The following is a 16,830-nucleotide window of genomic DNA, read 5'->3' as shown; positions in this document are numbered from 1 at the left end:
TTTTTTTTTTTTTTAAATCTTGTTTTAAGTTCTCTCTTCCCTCTGCCTCTCTTTGCTTCTGCTTGATCCTCTCGAACTTCAAAGAATTTCGTTATTTTTTTTCTTTTTCTATCAATAATAATTAACAAACCATTTGAAGTTACTGTTATTCTAAAACGCATAGATTTAGTTAATGATTTTTGTTCATCTGAATTTAATTTCTATATTTTAGGGTATATCAAAGATTTTGACAATTGGTTTCGAATTAGCCCTTCTCCCTTTCTTATGTTCCACCGCTTTTTGATTGTGTTTTTCAATCCCTTAGAATTGATTAAGGTAAAGCAATGAAAGGGTTGCTATGGAAGTCTAACATCCCTTTTCTCATGGATCTATTTAAAGTGTAGTTAGAATGTGCGACATTTTGATCTATCTCGACTTCGTGGTTAGTCGATCTTTGTAATAGTGATTGCTAACTACATGTGTAACCCACACTATAATCAATGAATTCTATTCAAAAAAAAAAAAAAAAGATTAATAGATGTGCCTTCTTAGATGTTGACTTCATTCACTGACCAATTCCCTTAACACTCTCCAAGGGATCAGTTATCAGTGCCAATCATTAGGATAAATCTTGAATCCACAGTAATAGAGAGCATGTTTGACCTTTGATATATAGAGAGAATAATGATACCACGGGGTGTTTTTCTAATAGTGGCATTCTCTAAGGAGTGACACTATAAATTACTCTTATAATTTTTGTTAAGTATTGATAGCATGATCTAAAATTACCATGATATTGCCATTATTTAAAATGCTATAAAACAATCACCAACCAAATCAATTGTTACAAAACAAAAAAAAATAAAAAATAAAAAATAAAAAAATGGTGATTTATATCAACCTCCGTTACGTTTGCCTATATTTCATCATCTTCCTAAAAACTTGTTTATTATTACATTTAAACCCAAAAAAGTAACACCGTTAAACTAGTGTTAATTTTAGAATATAAAAAGACATATTTACCCTCCCCCCTCCTCCTCTTCTTCTTATTCTTTTTATGCTTCTCATAGGATTTGCCTTCTTTCGAAATCATAAATACACCACTGGTTGCAAAGCTATGGGAAGCATCCAAGCAGTTTTGCTCGTAATTGGATTTTATTTATTTATTTATTTATTTTTAACGTAATATGATGTTGAAAGACAATTAGCGGTTGATGATCTTGCTCTGCACTCATCGGCAGGTGTCACAATCGGAGCAAAATGCTTTGATATTTGATTGCAAACCATACTCCTATTAGAAAAATGTTTATTGAATGTCTGTTATGAAGGGAGAAGAACCTCTCATTACCATCTGAACGAGAGTGCGCGCAAGACGAGTTTTGATTATAAACACTCGAAGATGGTTGAAGTCTTACTGTATGAACCGATTACTTGTTAGGCCAGCGGGACTCTCTTTCCCACTCTCTACTCTATAGTCCCGAGCCAATCCTATTTCACTGGCTGAGTCAATTCAAACTCTCACTCGGCTGGTTTCTAAAAAGGAACTCTGGAATGTTCAGTGGCCATTTTAAAGAGAAGAGATGGTTCAAATTCCCTCCCGACTGCCCGGAGAACTTTGATGGTTGATATTCGGGTGAACTAGATATTTGATTTGCTTTTGTAATTTTTTCCATGCTGACCGCCTCAAGGTATCGTCTTTGTTTCTTTGATGTTGTTTGACTGATCGTTCGATGAGATGCCAATGATAGTGGTGGAGAGCTCGGCACCGTCACAAGTTTTAGGTAACAATGGAAGAAGAAGAAGAAGAAGAAGAATAGAAAGAGGGGTAATTATGTCTTTTTATATTCTAAAACTAACATTAGTCTAATGGAGTTTATTTTTTAGTTTAAATGTAATAAATGATTTTTTAGGAAAATGATGTAATATAGGCAAACGTCAGAGGCGGTTGATGTAAATCATCCAAAAATTTATTTTCTTCAAATTAAAATTGATAAATAGTTATCAATTATTTGGGGTATTTCTGTCAGTTCATAATCCGTAAACATGTCTTAACTCTTAACACCGTTTGTCCGTTGGCATTCCAAAGTCCAAACACGCCATCCGTATCGTTAGTCGTTACCCCGCCAGGCCGCCACGATTCAAAAGTTAAACAGATTAGCTGAGACGCGCCAATAAACCATTCGGGCTTTCGCGTGTTCTTGCTTACCATTCGGGCTTTCGCGTGTTCTTGCTTAGTTTCCTAATTCCCACTGCTCGCGGCATTGCGGCCATGGCTACCCCGAAATCTATGCAGCTTCTCTGGTTTCCCGTGAATTCCGCGCAGAATGGAATCGTAACCCTAACCCCAACGTCAACAACACTTCTCTTCTGTTCTTTCCTCCTGTTGCTCGACTTTTACGTTCTTTGTCTCCTTCTCTGTTTTGGTTTTGGTTCTGGTTCTCTCCTTCCATTCGATACTGCCGGTGGATGGTGTTTCTCAGGATTGGGAAAATCCGTCCGCGCCATGGAAGATGAATAACATCAATCCTTCGCCGGCGTCGATTTTCCGCCCTTTCCGTCGAATTTCTCCGCCGATCTCCGAACGAGAGACGCCATGGCAGTATCAAATATTGGCTATATTCACCGCCAAAAAAATTTTGGATCCAGGTGGCAGGATCGTGACGCAGTGGAATCATGTCTTCCTTGTGTCCTGTCTGATTGCGCTTTCCCTCGATCCCCTCTATTTCTATCTTCCCCATGTTGGAGGTCCCGTCTGCTTGACTATGGACTTCAACTTGGGCATCGTTGTGACCTTTTTCCGGACGGTGGGCGATTTTTTCTATTTGGTGCATATGTTTATGAAGTTTCGGACAGCATTCGTTGCACCTAGTTCTAGGGTTTTTGGGAGGGGCGAGCTTGTAATGGATCGACGACAGATTGCATTACGATACTTGAAGTCGGATTTTGTAATTGATCTTGCCGCAACTCTCCCTCTTCCGCAGGTGAGCCATTTTATTTCATACACAGTCCAATTGTCGTACACTTTCCATATATCTGTTCATATTTGTAGCAAGGTGGAGAGCTTAATGATTTACCTCATTGGTACATTTCACATGCTCGAGTAAATTTGATCATTGACTGACAGAATAATATTTGAAGAACAAGTCAAAAATATTTGTGTTCATCATTATTTCTTATTCATGGTATGAGATGGTGAAAGTAGGTCAAGGGCACGATTCATACAAAATGATGACCATTTTTAAAATTCCCTTAAAACACCTGGATGCGTTATCCGTATTCTTATTTTTCATGTTTGATACCGAAGCAAAGCATGAGATTTGAGAGAAAAAGAGAATGAATAATGTGGGAAATCAGGCATTGTTTCTGATGTGTCAAACATTATTAGCATGTAGTGTTTGAAACCCCTCGATGAATTATATGATAGGCTACACCTTATAAAGGTAACAGTTAGAGGAATTTGGTGTTAATTTTTATTTTAGCAGATAATTATACACCATATGATCAAGGAAGAGTACTGTTTATGAGCTTCTAAGGGCTATAGAGGTAACTAAATTATTAGCTAAACCACATAAACAGACTTTAAGATTGTATTGTGGCAACTATTGGTTTGATGATACTTGACAAGTACCGGTTTGGGCACATGAATTCAATAAGGAGTGATATCTGATGATTCGATTCCTTCAGTGTCTTTAATACGCTTTCATGTCTATGGATTTCCAATAATATGGAAAGGAAAGTAGAAATGAGAATTATCACAGTAACATATGAAAATAATCAAAAGATCATTTGTAAAAAGAAAAATGAATTACAACTGCGAGTGCATGATGCTTACTGAAAATTTGTGGGTCATGACCTCCCTGCTGTATGGGAGGGGACAACATGTTGCCAAGGTGCTGGTCCTCTGTGGAGACTGTGGGAGCTGATATGGGTGGCATGGGTGCTCTGTGGAGTTTAGACCTGTGAGCCTCAGGAGTGTTTCACAACAGAGGTTCATAACATAGAACATTTTCTTCCTCATAGTTGGGAAAAAGTCGTAGTTGAGTTGTCATTTCTGATTCAGTTTTCATCTTGGTGCCATCACTTGGCTTGCCGAGCTACAAGGAAGTCAAAAACTAATTTCATCAGAGTTGGCTCTCTCCATTGCAATCTGCCTGTGCCTGCACTATTGGTCAAGTGGGCTGCATTTAGTGAATCTTATTGCTTAGTACAACCTGAAGGATGCCAAGCACTTTTGAATGCAGATTATTATTCCATGGCAGTGCTAAGCTATTGTGTTTTTGAAATGTCCAACGTTTTGTTTTTTACGTTATTGGTGTCCATTCTATCTGCCTCTGATAGAGTTTAAGCTTCTGTTGATTTTTGTTTTGCAGATCGTCATCTGGTTTATTATGCCAGCAGTGAGGAATTCCTCTAGTGGTCACACTAACAACACGCTTGCTTTGATTGTTCTCTTTCAGTATGTTCCTAGATTATTTCTCATTTTCCCTTTGAATCGTCGGATCATTAAAAATACTGGAGTTGTTGCTAGGACTGCTTGGGCAGGAGCTGCGTACAATCTCATCCTCTATATGCTGGCTAGTCATGTATGTATTCAATTCCCCATTTTTGATTGTAAACTCGTGGATGTTGAAAAGAAAAAAAATGTGATAGATGTCTCTATCATAAACATCAGAGCCAAAAAGTCTCCTGTGGACCACATAAACACACATGACTTTGTTGACCCTTGATGACCTCATCTGCTGCTATAAACTTGAAAAAAAAAAAAAAAAACTACCAGAAGGGTCCTCTCTCTTGCATCACTGAGTAAGTTTTAGTGCTTATTCACTAAAATTCAAGGCATGCATTCTGTTATTGACAAGATCGTTCCTTGAAAGGGAGGAAATATATAATTGCATTGAGATCCTTGCTAATGTTATACTTAGTTCTTTACCAATTTTGCTGCTGTGCAGGTCTTGGGAGCTTCCTGGTATCTGTTGTCTATCGAACGACAGCATACATGCTGGAGATCAGAGTGTAGAAAGGAGGAGACTGCTATGCGGGTTCCATGTAATCCTAATTTTCTGGATTGTAGAAGTTTGAAACAGAAGGATCGGAAAACTTGGTTGAATATGACTCATGTTCTTTCTAATTGCGATATTTTAAATCCTAATCTCCACTTTGAATATGGAATATATGAAGATGCTTTAACGAACGAGGTTCTTACATCAAGGTTCTTGGAGAGGTATTTCTATTGCCTTTGGTGGGGTTTGAAAAATTTAAGGTATGTTCCCTTTAACTTAAATATTCAGTTCCTAAATGTATCTACTTAAAAAAGAAAGGGGGGGAGGGGTGGTGTGGCCTTTGAGTATTGTAAATAAAAGATGGTTCGTGGTGTAGTTCATACATCAATGATTGAGAATGTTATTGATTTGTCTATGGCTAATCCTCGTTACAACTATTGATGTATACATTGAGGCTGCCCTTCCCACAATTTGAGCTTTTAGGTAAAGCAATAGTGAACATGGTATCAGAGTAAGGTGGTCAAGTGTTCAACTCTTGGGAAATACATTGGAAGAGTTTTCCCACATTTCTTCTCCCTCAGTGATGTGTGAAGGAAATACCACGTGAGCTCCATATGCGAGGACCATAGGATCTTGGCTTGCATGTGGGGAAATGTTTCAAGTGTTCGACTCTTGCGAAGTGCATCAGAAGAGTTTTCCGGCATTTCTTCTTTCTCAGTACCATGCGAAGGAAATGCCACATGAGCTCCACATGCAAGGACCATGGAATCTTGGCCTGCATGTGTGGGGAAGTGTTGATGTATATATCAACGCTACCATTCTCGAATGGTTCGAGCTTTTAGGTGAAACAATAGCGAACAACAATGGCTTATCCTAAAAGGTCGATGATGTGGATCTGAGGGAGTCGGATCGCTTATGGGCCCACAATCAACAAATAGTTTAATTGAAACAAACCAGTGGCAGTTATGTAAATAAACAGTTTATTATTGAGCTATTTGGAAGAGGGGACGTAAAGGGAATTAAAAGTGATCTGAAGGGGTTACAATAGGAAGTGAAATAGAAACAAGGGATATGAAAGAATTAGAGACCAAAAAAAAGGGCATAATGCTAAAACAGAATGAAAAGACAGAAAAGGGGCAACTCACGATTGTGTCATCTTCTTCCTAGGATCCAAAACAGGGGCGGAAAGGTTGGACAGCTTCAAATCAATAGAAGTTCCTCTGCAGGTCTCGGTTTGCTCTGAAAATTCAAGCGAGGATTCCCAAGGAGGTGCTCTAACAAACCCACAAAACTAACCTTGGAATCTGCAGGTTGGAAGGCTGCGGGAGGAACCTGAAAGAAGGACCTGGCGGCAGCCTGGGGTTCAGACCTGAAACCAATCTTGTAACCCACCACAGAGGAGGACTTTGGAAGTGATCCTCTAGGGTCTGAATCGCCTTCAAGGTAGGAGCCTTTGACCAAAATTTCAGAGTCAACCGGTACAGAACAAGGATGCAACAAGCTCTTGTTCTGTGTTAGGTATCACCGCCCATCAGAGACGATGAACAGTATCCAGCAGTTGAGAAAATAAAAAAAAAGGAAATAAAGGAGAAAGTAATGGAGATGAAGAAGAAGAACTAAAGAGGAAAATAAGAGAGGGAAAAGAAGAGATTAGAAGATTTCAGAGAGAGAAAAAAGGGGTCGGCAGCCATGGTTTCAAAACCAAAGAAATTTTCAACCAAGTTTCTATTCATCAAATCTAAAAACTGAACTTCTCCATCGTTTACATGTCCAATATAAAGGAAAAAAATCAAACAATTAATGGAAACTACTTGAAAGGAAACTATTCTAAAATTAGAAGCTAGCTAATTTAAAAAGAAATTATTTCTAAAACAATAGAAAATCAAATCAAAAGATTTTTTTTTTCTAAGTCCATCGTGCAACTGCATCAGTCGAGCTGTAAGTAAGGGCAACAACAATGTATATCAACAGTCCTCCCATACTATACCGATTTAGGTACTAATGTGAATTTTTCCTAATGGGACATCCAACGGATTAGGAGGTGACTAGTACTGAGTCATTAGTTGAATGACTTGGTCGACTATTTTGGATTTGCTTTTAACTTGACCTAGTAAAATTCATATGATGTTTCTCTTTGTACAACGGGTTGACTATTTTGTATATGGTGGTAGCTTGAAATGGTAACCTGACATTATTTCCATGTTATATATGAGTTATCCCTTTTTTATTATTACCTTTTGTTAGTCAATTAACTTAAATTTAGTGCACATGCATGCATATAGAGAATTTAGAAAGGTATTTAGGGGATTAAAGAAAGTGATTTTAAAGCTGGCTTATTATATGATGTCATTTATTGGTAATTTTATGCATGTTCCCTGAATTTGCAAAACTGTATTGGGTAGCTTGGCCCAACTAAGAAAAAAAAAGGATGAGATGATGGGGTGATGGATCTTACAACTTTTAAATAGTGTCTTAAAAGAGAAATAGAAGAATCTAGGAGTTGTAGACCTTTTCAAAATAAATAGGGTACCCTAGGCCAATGTACGCAGTATCCAAATATAGAACCGAATCGCACCGAATGAAATCAGCTTGAGTATCCAAATACAGAACCGAGTTGGTTCTTGGTTCGGTTTCGGTTTTACCTCATCATCCCTTTGAACCAAACCGAAAAACCGGAACTGAGCCAATTGACACCCTTACCCTGGTATTTGACATCCCAACATCTGGAAAGCTGGTTGAGGTGTTGGAGGTTACCATGGGCAAGTCGAAGTTCCCATGACATGAAAATGGAGTAAAATTTCCAAAATTATTTTCATCAACTTATTTACAAAATTAACTAAATGACAATAGCTTCTAATCTCATAAACCTATAAAAAAAAATGCATTTTCAGTCCATATACTACTTATTTAACTCTATTTAGAGACATGAACTTCAAACCTTAAAGAAACCTTATGTTGGTCTCACAAACCAAAAACATAAATAAATCTTGCTAGAAAGCATGATTTCAACTTGATTTATTCTTCTCTCTCTGTGATAGATAATGATAAATTTGTTGACAAGGAAAAATAGTATAGTTCAGTTTATTGATTTCGTTTTTCCTCTATAGCTATTGTCCGTGAACCATGGGGAACTCACATACAATTCAATGACTCTTGCTCCACATTAGGCAAATTATATTTGCTTTGTTTCATTGCAATGGTAATAGAATAAATCATCAAATAGCAACAAAACTATGGTGTTTGTGCACCTATTGATACTTAAGAATGATTAGACAGTATTGGTTGTCTCCTACCAGAAATTTTCTTATGATAAGTCACCTTATCTCCTTGAATGATGATTCCATGCTTGCTTCTAATTTCAATTCTCTTCTGGTTATCTCTTGATCCTTTAGAGTTGGTGATGCATCCATTTTTTTTTTCTAAAATAAAATTCAAAGTGGCATTGGTTGCCTTTATAATTTTTGGAGGTGTTCCATTTTGCATATTATTTGTTATGGAATGCCAAGTTTATTTTGTTCTCATACAGATGTGTTTATTGCTATGTAGTTCGTATGGGCAAAGCTTGGGATCAACCACATCTGTTTATGAGACAACATTTTGCATTCTAATATGCATTGTGGGTCTAGTTCTGTTCTCTCACTTGATTGGAAACATGCAGGTATCTGGTACTTCTCTTTCTTTATGTATTGGTGAAGCTTCTTAGATTTGCATTGCTATGAGTTTCTTGGGGATAATTTCCACCTCATGCAAATAAAAAAAAATATATATTAATAATAATAACAATAATAACGTAGGGATGAGAATGCGTTGTGCTGAAAAACGGCATGTGGTTCTGTACCATGTAGCTGAAAACTGAAGAATAGTATTCAGCTATCTGAGATTTCCACAATTTTTTTGATTGCAAGTATAAAAATGCTTGAACAGATGGTTTTTTCCATTGCTTCACTTATGGGTTACTTTATGATTACAGATACTGAATTGACATGTAAGATGTGATGAGAGAGCAGGGTATGTTGTACCAATTGTCCAGAATTCCCTTTCTCATAAGGACTAGGAAGAAGATTTAACTTCCAATAAGGACTAGGACTGGAAATTAATCCAGAATAGCCGTAAGCTTGAATAATAATCAGTAAAGCCCAATAAAGTCAATAAACCAAATGATGCAGGAAGATTGCAGAAATGGGTTTATATAAGCCTTTGATTTAATGGTCATCAAACTGATTTCAAATTTCAGCAACAGAGGCACAAAAGATAGAAAATAACTCAAAATGATTTTTCATTAAATAAAGCCAGGTAACTCTGAAATAGTCATCAACAAAAGTAACGGAATACTTAAAACCTAACTTGGATGTAACGGGGTAAGGACCCCATATGTCCAAATGAACAGCGTAAGGGTGCACAGACCGTTTATTGACTCAAGTGGAATAGCTCACTTGATGTAGCTTTCCAAAATGTCAATGCTTACATTCTAAACTAGAAAGAGAACTAAAACGAGAATCAAGCTTCTGTAGACTCTGTAAAGATGGATGACCCAAATGGCAGTGATCCTAATGAGGAGTCAGAACACTCGAACATGCAATAGAAGGAGGAATGTCTTCAAGAAGATACAATCTCCAACTCGACGGCCTCTACCAATCATCTTCTTCGTCATAAGGTCCTGAAAAACTCATGAGTTGCAAGAAAATGTTACAGAACAATTGTAAGCCCATCTGAACTTGCTTACAGACAAAAGATAACATGGAAAATATGGCGAATAAAGGACAGACAATAACGACAAACAAGAATTAAGATAGATGGTGCCAGTGCCATTCACATCCATGCCTGCCACATGGCCAGGGAGCATTGTTTTGTGGTGATACAAATGTCACCTATAGGTGTGAATTTTTTTGTTCTTTTTCCATTAAAATATTGTTTGCACTAGCATATAAATATATTGCGTCATTTACTTATGACATTAATTCAATGCTCTGACTGTGACCATACTACCCAGTCCAACAGTCCATGGGAGCACTGATATATGATACATAATAGATGTTAATTATTTATATTGAGAAGATGAGTTTATAATTTATGTATATCAAAAATGCTGGCTAGACTGAGTCTCCCTGGGCTTCCACTGGTGTTTAGGTCAAGCTCGGTCTTTGCCCACCCTGTACTCCGTACTTTTGCTGTGGCACCTTTCTTGGTCCAAACACATCTCAAATGACCGCGATGTGGCACAACAGCACCATCAGTTTTGAGTCTAAGCTGCCCAAGTTGGCTGAAACATTATGGTGATTTGAAGTGAACATTTGAGTTTGGATTAGTCGTTGAGCTTCAAAATTGTCAGCACCAGACTCTGCTTCATGTCCAAAGTTGAGGCCAGGCTCAGCTCAGACTGCACTCAATTTTTGGTGGCCTTAGATTTGCCTGTCACTGGGAAATTCATTATGAAAAAAGAGCCAACATGGTTATGCTCCACAATCTTGTGAAGCAGTGTGGAAACAATTCTTTGAGGGCAAGTTTAAAACTAAACTTCATATTCTCTTTGTGCAAGTTGGGAGCCATAATTAATGATTTCTTTTGAATTTTGAATGAACATGCTGTAATTCTTCACAAAATCCTTCTAGTAAAATTGTCAAGCAGTTTTTCTGTATCAGGCACATATTTACATAATGACCAGATACTAATGGTAATATAAAGTTCTGTCATTCTGTGGCATCTGTTCATTTAATATCTTGACTTTGAATAAGCATCACATATAACCATAGCTCCAGAATACTAAACATTGAGGAGTTGGCATTTCCTGAATGAGTTATATAGCTGCCCTATCAAATATAAACTGCAGGTTCAAATGTTCCATTGCCTGAAAGTTTGGTTCTTTGTGTGCTCACCTGTCATCCTGGAAATCTGTCTATTCTCATTTGTTGACTATCTGTACATGTACAATATAATAAAATTTTAAATTTAGTGGTAATAATTAGCTTAATGGTTTTGAGCATTTGATCAACACTGTGTTTTTGTTCCATGAAGACCTATCTTGCATCTATGACTGTGAGACTCGAAGAGTGGAGAGTTAAGCGTAGAGACACTGAAGAGTGGATGAAGCATCGCCAACTACCTCTTGATCTTCAAGAGCGGGTTCGCCGGTTTGTTCAGTATAAATGGTTAGCCACAAGAGGAGTAGATGAAGAGTCTATATTGCGTTCCTTACCTTTAGACCTTCGTCGTGAAATTCAACGGCATCTATGTCTTGCTCTTGTCCGCCGTGTAAGTGTTTTTATGGTTTCCACATATGTTGATACTTTTATCTGCTGAGGAAAATAATTACAACAACCACCCTTTTTAGGACTACTTGATGATTTGAAAATTCAAAATGCATTTTATTGTTATTGAGATGTTGGGATCTATAGAGGCATAGTCCCACATCGGTTATTTGGGACCTTGGATATATCTAAATATACCCTTAGGCCATCTTCACCTAATGCCTTAAATGGTATTTTGTGAGCTATCCCACTTAATTTAACAAGGTATCAGAGCCAGTCCGTTTGTTGTACTCCTTAAGATGTATATCTTTTTGTCTGCCAAACCTATGTGTGAGGAGTGGTGAGATGTTGGGAGTTAAAAAGGTATAGCCCCACATCGGTTGTTTGTCACCTTGGAAATGTCTTAATATACCCTTGAGCCATCTCCACCTAAAGCCTTAAGGTTTTGGGTTGGACTCCAAGTGGTATTTTGTGGGCTATTACCACTTTAACTAACTGTATCTAGCTTGGCTATAACAATTATCTTGCCTTGGCTTCTTGTGTGCTACCTCACTGTCAAATTTCAGTCTTTTTTGTGTACTATTACTTTTAGTCTATTATTTACCAAAGCAAATGAAAATTCATACTGGCTTAGAGTTACATAGTCAACAAAAGCAGGCGTCAAACTGTAAGGTCTGCAAACACCGAGCATGGAACTTAAAATGGAAAATCAAGCTTCTCGGATATGGTTTTCTACTTTTTGGTGTACTTAGAACCAACATTTCGGGTTTGACGCCCAATATTCCAATTTATAGGTGCCTTTTTTCTCGCAAATGGATGATCAGCTCCTGGATGCTATATGTGAACGCTTAGTCTCATCTTTGAGTACCCAGGACACCTACATTGTTCGTGAGGGTGATCCAGTTAATGAGATGCTCTTCATTATCAGAGGGCAACTTGAGAGTTCCACAACCAATGGAGGAAGAACTGGATTCTTCAATTCCATCACCCTCGGACCTGGAGATTTTTGTGGTGAAGAGTTGCTGACTTGGGCTCTAATACGCAACCCAAGCCTGAATCTGCCTTCCTCGACGCGAACAGTCCGAGCCCTTAATGAAGTTGAAGCATTTGCACTCCGTGCTGAAGACCTCAAATTTGTAGCCAATCAGTTTAAGCGTCTGCACAGCAAGAAGCTCCAGCATGCCTTCAGGTACTATTCCCACCAATGGAGGACATGGGGAGCATGCATTATACAAGCTGCATGGAGACGGAACAAGAAGAGAAAGCTAGCAAAGCAGCTGATGATGCATGAGTGCTACTATGATATGTCAATTCCAAACCAAGAGAGTGACTATGATGATGAGGCTTTGGATGATTACTTTGAGGATGATGGTACTGAAAGATTGTCGACAGAAAATGCCAACACCCAACATCTTGGGGCCACAATACTGGCTTCAAGGTTTGCTGCAAATACAAGAAGGGGAGTTAACCAGTTCAAGGTGGTTGACCCTTCTGCCTCCAGCTTAAAGATGCCCAAGCTTTTTAGGCCAGAAGAGCCTGATTTTTCTGAAGACTGATATGGTGGGTAAACTAGCCCAGAAAATTGTTTATGGTAAATTGGGAAAGGGGACAAATCAGAGGTTAGATAGGATCTTTGTAACATGTATGTATATTTTACTAGTGATGATAATCCAGATACTCCTTCATTTTCTCTTCCTTCTTGTTTTGGGTAGGAATTTTTTTTTTTTGGGGGGGGGGGGGGAGGGGTGGCAAAGAAAGAAAAAGAAAGAAATCAATGAGTTTGTCAATTTATGAAGGTATGATCTAGCATTTGGGTTTAAATTCTTGACCCCCACTAACCAACTGTCAAGTAAGAGTTGCAAATATTTGGATTTTTTTTTTGCTTGTAAGGGCTATGTAGTATGTGTTGTCATTAAGCCAGCACTGAAAGCTACTGTTTTGCATCAATGCATGGCCCCTTTTGGAGAGTAGTTGAGATGTAATTACCCTACTTCAGAATGAAGCTAAATGTCAATTTAATCCTGGATGTGATTGTTCCAATAGAAGTGATAGACTGATAAGTGCCAGTTTCACACATGTAAACCCCAAAAATTCAATTTGATTAGGACTGTCTACAGATTTGATTGTGGTCCAGATCTGATCTGAATCCTGTTTGACCACCCAATCCAATCCACATCCTAGCTGCAGTCAACACTAGAGATTCTATGGAGGGAATTCCAAATGCAGGAAGGAACCCAAGATTGGCGTGGATGGTGGTGGATATATTTTAGAAATTATTTATTTTTCAAAAGATGATCCAGGATTTGAGATACTCAAACTTGAGACCTCCTGGTGAGTATGAGATTTTTACACACCACAACTCAGCAACTAAGCTAAATAGTAGTTGTTTGGATTTGAGAATCTCTATGTTCAATTAGGCCACTAACACTGAGGGTGGTATGTAACTTGCAGTGATTCATTCAAGGTGGTACTGGTACATAGTATTTTCCATTTTCATTTCCATCTCGAATCTCACTTTGGAGCCATGATTCACTAGGCTTGACTTCTCATCAACTTTCTTCGTGGCATAAAAGGAGTTCATTGAGTTCAACCTGAGTTTGTCTCACCACTTAGAGAGAGAGGGGGGAAATTTTTTAAGAGGGAAAGTTTTCCACGATATGGGTACTATTTCTCTTACATGAGATTTTTTTATTATTTTTTCTCTCTTGTTCTAACCATGTGGGTTTCACATGGATGGTACCATTTTTTGCATTACCATTAGCGTGGCTAATAGATTCCTCCCCACATTGATGTCAGTGGGAAACCCTCTTCTTAAAATGTTTTTCGGATAAAATTTTCCAATAGTACAATAAAATATAGGGAAAAAGATTCTCATGATTCCATTGTGCAAATTGCATCTCACACCCTTTCTACCTCACATTTCATGCCATGGACCCCACCCCTTCTCTGATCACATCATCAAATGGCCTTTTATAGTCTTCCCCAAAAAAAAAAACCTTTTATATATACCACTCTTTACGTTACCAGAAGAAAAATATATACAACATTTTCATGCAATATCTATTGATGAGGAACTACACCCTAACCTAAAAATAATGATATCTTTTAAAAGAAAAAAGAACCATGTTTGAAATCAAAGCCTACGTCAACATTTCATGTATTTCTCTTTCTTCCCATGTAAGAAAGCTACGCCTTATTTGAAAAAATAAAGGGAAGAGACAGAAAACATTAGTATAGACCATACTCCCGAAAGGGAACCACTTCTTATATTTTAATTTCTCTATATCTCAAATCTGATTCCATTTAATTCCTTACCGTCGTCGTCCTATCGAATTGGGAAAAGAGATAAATTTCTTTTAGTCACTAACTAGGATATGGGAAGGAAAATGAGCCCTTCAGAAGAAATAGCAGAAATTAAGGTGGATACCAATTGTTTGGTACTCATGACTTGTGAGAGAGAGATTCCGTATATGAGAAGTCAGGTGGCTAAGTGATAAGCATCCCTTTCTCAATCCCACGTAGCTCTCAGCCTTTATAAGACAAAAGAGCAAGAATTTCCAATGGCACAAAATCTGCCCCCACTTCATGTTACCCAGTCTAACTTAATGCCCTTTTTTGGTCCTTTCTTTGATTCCCATGTAGGTTTGGATTTCTTTTATGACTTTTTAGTGGATCTCATGTGTTTTTTTTTAAATAAATTTCTATCCCTTAACTCTTATGTGGGTTTGATCTTTTGTATAATTTCTAGTGGAAAAAGGAAAATGAAAAACCTTACATGTCATTATTATTCTTCATATGATTTATTGAGGAAGGGTGTTTTTGGGAGAATGCAATTTCTATATGTGTATAGCAAAAAAAAAAAAAAACCTAAAAGGAAACATTTATATAGATATAATTTTTTATCTCAATAGATCAATCATTTCATCTCTCATGTATCTAAGAATAGATACCACACTCTCTCATAGAAATCTTTTCCTTTAATTTTAATTTTGAAGGTTAAAAAAGACAATCAATAAAGTTGGTGGGGTAGGGGATCACCACACTACCCATCAAGTGAATGAAAGTAACAGAAGAGGCAAGCATAAATAAGGCCTAGACAAGTTAGCTTTGGATACCCTTAACGTCCATCATTCTTCTCCTACAGAGATATAACCCTCCCACCACATGAGACAGCGATCTTACCACCAGACCCTGCCAAGACAAGGGAGGCACCTTTCTTACATTTTTCTCTCTTTTGAAGGTGGCCCCACTCCTCCGAATCTTTTTTTTGTGGTGTGGGAAGGGGGGGGGGAATTTGGACATGGGGCTAGACTCTATTTAGGTATCTGGATCAGACCCGCTAGTACGGTTGATTCATATCAATATCCGCAACATTGATATCAATCCGATACCAAATCAATAGTGCATAAACCTGTTGGGATTGGGGTAAAATTTGCCCATAAAGGTTAGTTCTTCAGGGAGAGTTCTACCTGTGTCACAATAAGTGGTATTAGATTTAGATCTGAAACTTCGATTGTGAGTACTCTAATGCAAAGGATTACAAAGACTTGGACGCTCATTTCTCTAATAGTTAATATTTTAAGAGTGAGTTCTACTCAATTCCAAACAAAACCAATAAAGACAAAATGTAAAAAAAAATTGAAATCTTGGGGGATAAAGTCATTCAATCCAAATCGATACATATTAATATACAGATAAATAATACTGTGAACTAAATCATTGATTGGCCATAATGATAACATCATAGTATCCACCTAAAAAAAATTTAATACAAGTTCAAGGTACAATGCAATAAAGTTACTAGGTGTAGATTTAGTTTACCTAAAAAATAAAAAAATTAGATGTGCATGTGCACCTCTGCATATCAAATTGCAGGTATAGAATTTTTGTGTCACCAATTTCCTGCAATTCAATCTCAATTGTTATTATTCAATAATTTTAGCCATCACAAACAGGACCTAGGCATTTTAAAATGATTAGAATATACTTTAGCAAGGTTGGAATTGACAGAAAAAGTCGACTTTAAGATAAACCTAGACTTAAAATTTCCTGAGTTTGGTGGATTCATCCTCCACCTTTTCTTGTAAATAGGTCACTTGTTGTGACTCGGTGTTTCACTGGGTCTTCTTTCTCTTTATAATAGTTTAGCTTTCTGACAAAAATAATAATAATAATAAATAAGCCTAGACAGATTTTGAGTTCATAGTGATTTTTTTTCCGCATTAAAACAAATTTAAGCTAAAAATAATAAATTGATTAGGTGTGCACATGGTTGACCGGGAAAAAAAAATAGGTGTGGAATAACAACTCTGCGTGTCAAATTGCAAATATAGACTTTTCTGTCACCAATCTCCTTCAATCCAACCTCAATTGTCATTATATAATAATTTTGGACACCATACAAGTCAAAATTTGAAATTTGAAATTTGAAATTTAATATATGAAATAGATTAGCTATAATGTACCTTTAATGTTGAAATTTGTAAAAAAATGCTACTTAAAGAAGAGACAAGACAGGTTTGATTTCCTTTTTTAATTTTTAATTTTTTCAATAATACAAGTTTAAATCAAAAATAAATAAATTGATTAGGTGGGCACTTAGTTTA

General features: G+C 37.1%; 1 protein-coding gene across 1 annotated transcript; it reads left to right on the top strand.

Annotated features, from left to right (window-relative positions):
- The first annotated feature begins 2,184 nt into the window (after positions 1 to 2,184).
- LOC122077426 (cyclic nucleotide-gated ion channel 18-like) lies at positions 2,185 to 12,915 on the top strand. The gene is made up of 6 exons (XM_042643370.1): positions 2,185 to 2,960; positions 4,350 to 4,562; positions 4,929 to 5,239; positions 8,526 to 8,637; positions 10,992 to 11,228; positions 12,019 to 12,915. Exons 1-6 carry the CDS (start codon positions 2,490 to 2,492, stop codon positions 12,778 to 12,780), a joined length of 2,106 nt encoding a protein of 701 aa, XP_042499304.1. The 5' UTR covers positions 2,185 to 2,489; the 3' UTR covers positions 12,781 to 12,915.
- Positions 12,916 to 16,830: the final 3,915 nt, after the last annotated feature.

This window comes from Macadamia integrifolia, chromosome 4 (assembly GCF_013358625.1).
Source record: "Macadamia integrifolia cultivar HAES 741 chromosome 4, SCU_Mint_v3, whole genome shotgun sequence".
In the NCBI taxonomy this organism is placed as follows: Eukaryota; Viridiplantae; Streptophyta; class Magnoliopsida; order Proteales; family Proteaceae; genus Macadamia; species Macadamia integrifolia.
The sequence above is the reverse complement of the archived record's forward strand: the minus strand, read 5'-3'. Positions and strand labels throughout refer to the sequence as shown.